Source organism: Gavialis gangeticus, unplaced genomic scaffold, assembly GCF_001723915.1.
Source record: "Gavialis gangeticus isolate Ggan-Ray unplaced genomic scaffold, GavGan_comp1, whole genome shotgun sequence".
Classification (NCBI taxonomy): domain Eukaryota; kingdom Metazoa; phylum Chordata; order Crocodylia; family Gavialidae; genus Gavialis; species Gavialis gangeticus.
Genome location: NW_017729031.1, coordinates 21,431,056 through 21,440,342, shown reverse-complemented (window position 1 = coordinate 21,440,342; position 9,287 = coordinate 21,431,056). Strand labels below are relative to the sequence as shown.

General features: G+C 38.8%; 1 protein-coding gene across 2 annotated transcripts in view; it reads right to left on the bottom strand.

The window, feature by feature from the left end:
• Positions 1-1,278: 1,278 nt before the first annotated feature.
• The window catches only part of MAP3K19 (mitogen-activated protein kinase kinase kinase 19), a 22,675-nt gene continuing 14,666 nt past the window's right edge, over positions 1,279-9,287 (bottom strand). Inside the window, exons 6-11 of one of the 2 annotated variants that reach the window (XM_019522495.1) lie at positions 9,107-9,150; positions 5,086-7,536; positions 4,355-4,504; positions 3,433-4,130; positions 2,752-2,817; positions 1,279-1,525 (exon numbers count right to left, since the gene is read on the bottom strand). In XM_019522495.1, the coding sequence (XP_019378040.1) occupies positions 1,459-1,525; positions 2,752-2,817; positions 3,433-4,130; positions 4,355-4,504; positions 5,086-7,536; positions 9,107-9,150 (3,476 nt within the window). In that variant the 3' untranslated portion in view covers positions 1,279-1,458. The remainder of the gene's footprint in view (positions 1,526-2,751; positions 2,818-3,432; positions 4,131-4,354; positions 4,505-5,085; positions 7,537-9,106; positions 9,151-9,287) is intronic. The other variant, XM_019522496.1, reaches the window with a different exon arrangement.

Below are 9,287 nucleotides of genomic sequence, written 5' to 3'. Positions count from 1 at the left end.
AGCGCACAATCTGTCTGCTTTTGGTTAAAAAACAAAGTTGACAAGGCACATCCAGAATATGCATTTCCTCAGGGACAAGTAGCAGCAGCGTACTGTGTGCTGCTCTGCTTGTCTCGGGGAACACCCATGCCATGTGCTCTGGCATGTGGCAGGTTACCTCAAGGGGGGTAGGGGAGACTGGGGCCAGCAACTGTGCTGGCCCCAGAGTCCTTACCTGGACTCCTGGGGGCCTCCAGGAGCTGCAGCGTTCCCGCAGTAGGAAGCCTAGCCGGCAGCTAGAGCATAATTCCAGCCAACCAAGCTCCAGTTCTGGGCAGCACACACTGCCACCATGCATACCACCCCCTTCTTTTGACCACAGGATCTCCCTGGGTCAAACCTCCCACCATGCTGCAAAGTAGCAATGCAGGGGATGGCTGCACGTGTAGTGTGTGGCACTGCAGACCCACATACCGCATGTCCGCAATAGTCTGGATATGCTGGCACAGTGCATCCATCTAACTGAGAACATCCATCAGCCCTTAAGAAAAGGGTGGCCTTCCCTTTCAGCATGAAAGGATTGTTTAATACTATTGTTTTAATAATAGGTTAAATGGCTGTTCTGAAAACTTTATCCCCATCATATAAATTACTGTTTCTTGAGCTATGTCAATCAGTGACTACTTAACTATGGTAAAGTGAACTTAAAACCAGTAGTGAAAAGAGGAAGAAATTCCTGAAACCATCATAGCATTCATATTCTCAGAATAGGAAACAATCCTGAAATATGCCTTATGGCCAAGTATGTATATTCAGTGATTATCACTTGCTAATGTAACGTTTAATAAAGTCCAGCTCAAATGGAGAGAGAAGACTGCCAGCTGATGTCAATGTGTCCAACCGTGCTGTTCAGTATCCAACTGGAATTAAAGGATCTTTCAATCTACGTAGATCTTTCTCTACATGAAACACTGTTAATGCTAGTGTTGACATAAGGTAAGTTAATTCTCCAAGTGAGCCTTTCAAGTGCATTTAAGTAGTCAGATAACAAATTAAGTTTGGTTATACAAAACCAGAATACCTGTGCAGTAGTTCCAGCTGCCTTAGGTGTTCTTTCTGTTGTGACTAGGTATTTTATCATTTGTATATTTGCAGGGAAATAGGATTCCAACTCTTTTGTTAAGTATTGTTTAACAGCTTCTGGGATAGCCTTTTCAAGTTTAAATGAAATCTGAGACTTGCTTTTGTTTCCAAAAGCAAATGCTTAAACACTTTAAAGAAAAAAATTCACAACAGATCCATGGTTACAAATTCACCTCTAATTTAATCTTTGCACAGCCTCACAACAGACCTCTGCCATTTCATTGATTTCTTGGCCTCTTGTAAGTTACACTCCTGTTTGTTTTCAAATCAAATGCAAATTTAATTTTTCTGACCAATAAAATTAAAGAGAAAAATATAAAGTGAGGTTTGAAAAGTTCATTGTTTTCCTTTGATGAAAGGGTGCTCCAGCAACTGGAGAGCAGAAGGGCGCTCGTGTTGATCTCTGCATGAAGGGTGGGAAATCGATACATAAATCAGTTGCCAAATGTACAGTATTGTAAATTGGAAATATACTGTAAATTCAAAATAAAATCTGAAATTGCTATTTTCATGCAACTTCCCCAGTTCATTTTTAGAACAGCCTTAGGAAAAGGCTTGAGATTCATGTGATAGTATTGTTAAATTTATAAAGTAGCTTCTTACAGCCCTCTCATCTTCATGCCTTCCCATTAGTTTGTTTTTCTGATACTGTTGCCATTCATTAAAACTACTTAAGGACGATGCAGAGAACTTTTCTGTTTTTCAAGCCCTTTTTTCTTCTATCTGATTTTCAAATTAAAGCTGAGATTTTCAAATGATCTCCTAGCTCCAGGAGCGAGACTTTTATTAAATCCAACATCATATTGGGGAAACTCCTGACACACGTGAGTGTTAAAACGGAAATTGCTGTTTTCTGGGATTTCTCCAGTCTGGGCTTTTGGAGTTTTCCTTGGGCATTTGGATTACTATTTCAAATGTAGACTGAGGGACAGAAAAAGATTTATCTCCCTTGATTTCTGCGTATTTTTTAGGAACTACTCCCAATGAAGGACTTTATACAAGCTTTATTACTGCTCTATTCAACTCCTCTTTCCCATTCAGTGCGTAAAAGCCAATCAGTGTACCAAATCTCTCTCTTCTCTCTATGCTCCCTTTTGTAAATAAGTCAAGTTCCCATTAAATCTCACTCTCTTTACATATCATCAGACAAACTGTGGTAAAATGAATTTGTTCAAACCCAAGCTGCTTACTGTGTAGGGCCCTGCTTATTTATGCCCTCATTTCACTGGGAACAGAACAATATAGAACAATTGCCAGGGTCATCCTTTGTGGTTTTACCAGCCAAATACAATTTTCATTTTGTACTGGGGAAGAAGAGGTAGGGGAGTAAAAGTTTATTTTAAAATGTTTATAAAAAAGTCTAAAGCTAATTTTTAAAAAAGTAAATGCTGCAAATCTTAACTCCCATTGTGGGTGGGTGCTATAGCAAGAGTAGCTACTTTTTTTCCTCCAAAACAGAATTTCCTAGACTGTCATTTGCATAAGAATTTCCTCATATAAACTTAGAATGGCATAAGATGCTTTTATTCAAGATCCAGCTTTGAAAGCTATTTTCAAGCTGTGGGTCAGATCCTGCCATGGGGGGGCTGTTAAGCAGGAGTCTCCACTGCAATTAATTTGGAGTTTTACCTAGCAATCAAAGGGATGCATGGTCCATGGAAATAGGGTGCCAAAATATTTGTTGGGAAGGAAGATTTGCAAAATAAGAGATTAACAGCTTTTGGTAAATGCCATTGTGGCGTTTGGAGCCTTCACAATTTTCTGGGAAGACTAGTAAACCAAGCCTAACAGGTCACACTGGGCGCATCTATAATTCACTCTACGGCAGCATAGTGGCACACTATGGCGACACAGAGATGGTGTGGGTCTCCCCGTGATTGCCAGCTATGCTGCTGTAGTGGTGTGCCCCTCCCCCAGTATAGCACACCGCTATGGTGATGTGGCTGGGAAACTTCACCATACGCAGCTTGCACAGCACAGTAACAGCCCATAAAGTGCTGTGCTTTGGTATCTCCAAAAGGAAGTACTAAAGCATGATGGACGTGTAGACATGCCCACTGCCTCCTTTAAATTAAACCCTGTCACAGCTAGTTTTCCTTAAGTTAACCTAATCTTCCGTTAGCAGAGAGGAGTAGCTGTAGCCTATTAAAGTTTATGGCTTTCTGAATGAGTGCTGCCCTGCCTTCTACCTAGTCTTCTACTGCTAACCACCAGCTTAAAGTAATCAAGTAAACTGCACTAAAGATCAAAATAGATTATTTCAAAACTGCATCTTTTCTTTCTTTTTTTTTAAATTACAAAGCTACTTACCTGGTTAAACACACATGCACAAAGTCTGCTGCAATTCCTGAGAAATGGTCAGGTAAAGGAGGCATCAGTCCTCTATATGCTCCAATGTAGAACATTGCTGCTATTCTGTTCATGGAAGCCAAAGGTGGTTTGCCTGTTGCCATCTCAAATACAGTGCAGCCAATGCTCCAGATGTCTGATTTTCTTCCGTACCCAGATTCATTGATCACTTCTGGTGCCATCCAATAAGGAGTCCCATGCACAGAGTTCAGCATTTCACTTTGTGTGCCATTCAGGCTCACCCAAGCTAAACGCTTTGCACATCCAAAGTCAATTAGCTTTATTACACCATTTGGCATTAGCATAACATTATTGCCTTTAATATCCCTGTGCACCACACGGTTTTCATGTAAATATGCAACCCCTTGTAGAATCTGTGTTGTATACTTGCACAAAACAATTTCTGGCAATGGACCAAAACGATGAATAATACTAGAAATTGAGCCACCAGGTACAAACTCCATGAAAATGCTTACAATATTATTTGCTAAACATGTTCCTAAATACGTTACAATGTTAATATGTTTTAGTGTTTTCAGCAGATCAACTTCTTCTTGCAGCTTTTGATACTCTTTTTCTGTACTGACTTGGTCTGATGTATCCAAAGCAACCTGCTTCACAGCTATTAATTGTCCCTGGCTTGTCAAACCACAGTACACCTGGAATGAAACCAGCCTTTATTAGAAGTAACCATTATAAAGAGAGAGTCAATTTATAAGTAAGCATATAGATTTGTATTAATCATAAATGTTGATTTAGTTTTCATTTTAGTAGTCAAACTATTTGTCCTACAGTAAATGGACTGTTAATAAAAGATTCATAAAAGAATGGTGTAGCTCAAAAATATGTATTATTTGCCTTCTGTATTTAGACTTAAACTTACTGTGCCATAGGCTCCCTTGCCAAGGATTTCACCTCTGGTCCAGATGATGGGATCATCATTAGCTGAGCTGCTTTCTGGTAAGTTGGTAGAATCACTGAAGTTTAACAAGTCATTTTCCCTGTTGGATGCTAAGAAGGCTTCACTATAGCTCTTTAGTCAGTGGGGAAGAGTAGCAGAAAGAAAGAAAAAGGTTTAATTGTAATGTTGTTTTGATATATGAATGAACATTTGACATGACTCTTCCTTATAACATGCTGTTGAAATTATTGCATTGCAAGGCTCCTGCTCAATTCGTTGGCACAGGAGCTATGTCATAGGTAAGTACTGTTACATTAAAAATATAAACCATTTTCTTAGTATATCTGTGCTCATTGCATTAACTTTGTTCCTCTTAGTTATCCTTGTCATCATCCCCAGGTCTGCACAGATTTATTTATCCTTAATGGTAGCTGGTAGGTGGATACCCTCCTGGAATACATGACAGGCAGCTGGGCCCAGGAAATGGGACTAAACAGTTAAGAGTGTAGGCTAACCACATTTTCCCTCCAGTTCTCAAAGTATTCAAATAGGGAAGAGCCTACCACTAGGAGGAGGAGGACCTGGTCATTAAAATTCTGCACATGGATTGGCTAGCCTCAGCCTGACTGACATGACGGCTCCCATTCCTTATTTTGGGTGTTGCACCACATCATGAAGAACAACATGCAAAGTAGGAGGAACTTGTTTTTTACCTGTTCTTCACTGGTTACTACTTTTCCATCTCCATTCACAATGCATCTTTCTTCTTTAGCAAACATATTTTGCAGTTTTGAACCTTGATTTTTCATAAGTATTCTAGAAGAATTGGTGTCTTTTTCTTTGAGCACTAGTAATCCTGCTGCCAGACAACAAAGCAACTCATCAGTCAGTTCTTTGTTTTCTGCATGAGAGAGAATGTTTTGATAAGTCTGGAAAATTGGGCTTGTGGCATTTATATTCTGCTTAGTTGGATGCTGACCTGATGCATCTGCTAAATTACTATTTTCACAGATGCGTGCCCAACTTTTATCTAATCCCCTTTGAGAAGATTCACACTCCAGTTTGTCTGGAAAAGACCATGCAACCAGCGCTTCATTTTTATCTTTGAGGTTGCAGAAGATTTGGTTTTTTTCTAGATTTGTGGAGTCATCCATATCCACTCTTCCTTGTACTACACACTTGTGCTGATCTGTCATTAGTAAATTGCTCTCCAGAGTGACACATTCTGCACAGCCTTTTTCATAAAATGGTTGGTTAGTGGTAGCAAATATTGGATTATTAGTTATATCTCCAATGTCTAAAGACTGCTCCAAAGAGACCTCTTTAATAGTTGACAGGTCTGAATTCAGAAAGTCTTCATTTAGTTTAGTGGATTGTGAAAACTCTTCCAAAAATGAATGCTGCTGATCTTCATCTTCCTGACACAACACTGTACTCCTTGAAGTCTTTATGTGCCAGTTTGGACCAGAAATTATTACAGTATCATCTCCTTCTGTATTGCTATCATTTAACTCAGTGCTTCTCTCTTTGTGCTTTTGATTACTGCCAGTTGTGTTCTTCTTGGGTTTAGGATGTGTTCTCTTCTGGGCATTTCTCACTCGACTGCTCACTCTCTCCCTACTGCGAGCTGGCTTACATCTGTTAGCAGTGCATCCCCTATGTGGAGCAGAACACACATCCCTGTAAAACCTGCTCTCATTTTGTTCAGGTTCACGTGCTTGGGAATACACAGGAGTCCCAAACATTTCATAAATTCCTGGGCCTTTGTCAGTTGAATGGATTTCCTTGAACATGTCACTGTATTTCAGATTCAAGAAATCTGAGGTAGACTGAGCTCGTGGAACATGAAGTGGAGCAACGGGTTTCCTTAAGTTGCTTGCATTTCTGCTGGTGCAGGGCAACACTTGCATTTTAGATTTATGGGCATGCTGAATGAAATTATACGTCTCCTGCTGGGGCTGCTTTTCCTGAAATTTTGAGGATGTTTCAGATTCCATATGAGACGATTGTAAAAATGGGAAAATCTGGTTCTTGGTGCTGGTCTTGTGTATGTGACGTTTTGTGGAATTCTTGTCACAGACAATGACATCTTGAGATGCTTTGCTGCTTGCTTTAGTTTTTGCAACACACATACTCCTGTCCATCTTGATCTTCTTGTCATTTAGCTTGAGAGCAAGTATGTTGAAGCTGTGACTTGCATTAGGAGGCACGCTACGGCTGATGCTCTTCTTCCTGGCAGGACGTTTAGCAATCTGTAGTGCCTTAGGTAGCTCTTGTTCAGAAAATGTAACATGGACCAGAGGTGCCAATTCTCCAACCTTTGTCTCAGTTAATTCTGAAATTGTTACTTTTTCAGCTCCAGCGTCTACTGGAAAAACGCTGCTTCCTGATTGATTTTCAGGAGAAAAGTAAACTTCCACACTTGAAATAATTTTAGCTGCAGAACTACCTTCTAGAACATGAGGACATGCTTCTATTGCTTCACTTGTGCAGCTTGAATCTAAAACATGAGGTACAAGCACAGCATTCATAGGCTCAGCATCTCTACTATAACCTGTCAAACTGGAAGCATTTACTTCCTGTAGATCAGTTCTGACAGAACTCCTTGCAAATAAATCACTTTCCCAGTTGTCAGTTCCTAAATTGGAATAATCTACATTACTTGATGCAGGAGCTGCAAGTATTTTACAGTTTTTCTCAGTGTTGGTCACTTCACTTGGGTTGAAATAATCGTGATTGTCATCAGAAACATTGGGGGTGGCCACAATATTTACATTCCTGCAGAGTACTGGAAGCAGACATTTTTCATATTCATTCTCTTCAGTATTACCACCTATATTTTGGTTCTTTTCAGTTTCCTGTTCTTTTATGTCTCCAAAATATTTGTAATAATTATCCATTCTGAATGAGGGCAAGTGTCCTGTTGTGACGGAGCTATCAGAAACACGTCTACGAGACTGGCCTACAGCATGTTTAGTCTGCCCTTGCTGCAGATTGCCTGACTGACACTGCTGGAATCTACCAATAGGCTTTGTAGGACAAGGTACTGAATCCATAATACTCAGGATTTTGTTGTGGCTGGTGTTTTTGTTGATCCTATTGTTCACTAGAGGAGCAAGTGGAACTGTTCTTAAAGGCTGAAATGTCTCTGGTGACAGATGAAACTGCAAGTTCCAGGAAAAAAAATAACTATCAACTTCCTACACAGCATGTACTTGAATTTTAAATGCACACTTTTGAGGTGGTAATAATTCTAAGCAAGAAAAGTACAGAAGGATACTCTTTCATAAATTTTCGTGTTTAACGAGGGAAAAAGAAAAACGGTTTACTTAGTAAGTTAAATGGGTGATGGTTATTTATTTCATCCACAGGTTATTTCTAAGTATTTAGCACTGGGAAAAGAATTTGCTGTGGTGCAACACCTTAAAAGACCAGTGAGTGTCTATGCACAAGCTGAAAAAAATTGTGAATAGCATGATAACTATTCAAAGGCTGATCGGTTTTTTGGTACCCCCAAATTTAAGCAAGTCTTTGTGCACTCTCATGAGTAGAGCTAGTCTTATGCTTAAGTGTTTTTTGTTTTGTTTGGGGGGTTTTGTAGTTCAAAGAACAAATTCTAACTGGTCTAGTTGACTACCTTATGTATAAATATTACTAATATTTTTGTTCTCCTCTGTAAATGAAACCTACTCAATCCTGTAATTGGAAGAGTTTTGAGGATTATATGAGTGTTCTTAATTCGACTACTCACATGATTATAGTAATGTGGACTTGGTCCAAAATAAATTGCAGAGCCTATATGGGTAGGATATGGGAAGAAAAAATTAGCTAGAAACATGCTGGGTACTATTGATGCATAAATGAATGCTCCAAGTATCTTGATTCAACAGAAACATTTAAGTAGTAATTGGCATGCTCTGTGTGCTTACATGCATGATGCTGTTTAGCCAACATTAACTTTCAGTTGGAAGTAATTTCAGAGTCGCACTAGTATTTCTCCAATGGAGCAAATAAAAGTTTGAATGTACTACTCAGTGCAATGATTTCTGTGTTTTAAAAGTCTGAGGTTGGGAGGCTCTCTCTCTTAGTTTAATCTGTATACCTCTTATCTAAATTGTTTGATTTATCCCAAATGCTAAACCTCTAGATGTCAGTATAATTTAACGGAAGAAATAAAGCTGATTGTTTTGGTCTCAGCATTATTACCCTCTCAAACATCTTCCTTAATTTTAATTGCCTTTTTACCCATGTTTATTCATACCTCATGATATGACTCGATAACAGTTTAATTTCAAGGTTTCTTCCTCTCTACCAGCATTACTCAATGCTACTGGTATGATGATTACATCCATGAAAGAACTTCATTGTGAAAGGCAACACATTTAAAACTGAGAGAGGCAAATACTTCGGATACAATGCATAGTTAATCTATGGAACTCATTGCCCCAGATATTACTATGTACTGTATCAACAATCTGTTGTATCCAAAGTATTTACTTTTGTCAGTTGTAAATGTGTTGCCTTTCAGTTTCCTCTTGTTCTTATATTATGAGAATAATTACACATGTGCTATACTTTTCAAAGCCTTTTAGATTTTTATATTTTACACAAGATTGAGCCAACAATGGCTGGCAATTTTATCAAAGAATAAAGTAACATATTACAGAATATGACTGCCATTTTCAGCAAAATGGAAAGCCGAACTATTACATTTTACATAAAATAACACCTTACCTCCATCCTCCTGTTGCTGTGTTTTAGTACAGATATACTTAACCCTTCAAAATTAAAGCATATTAAATGTTACTTTAGAATTCCTTTGACTTGAATACAGTTTTCATACATAATCGTTAAAAAACAAACTGTCTGACAGAGGTTAGTTCTATGTCATTTATTCATGCAAGAACACCTCCCC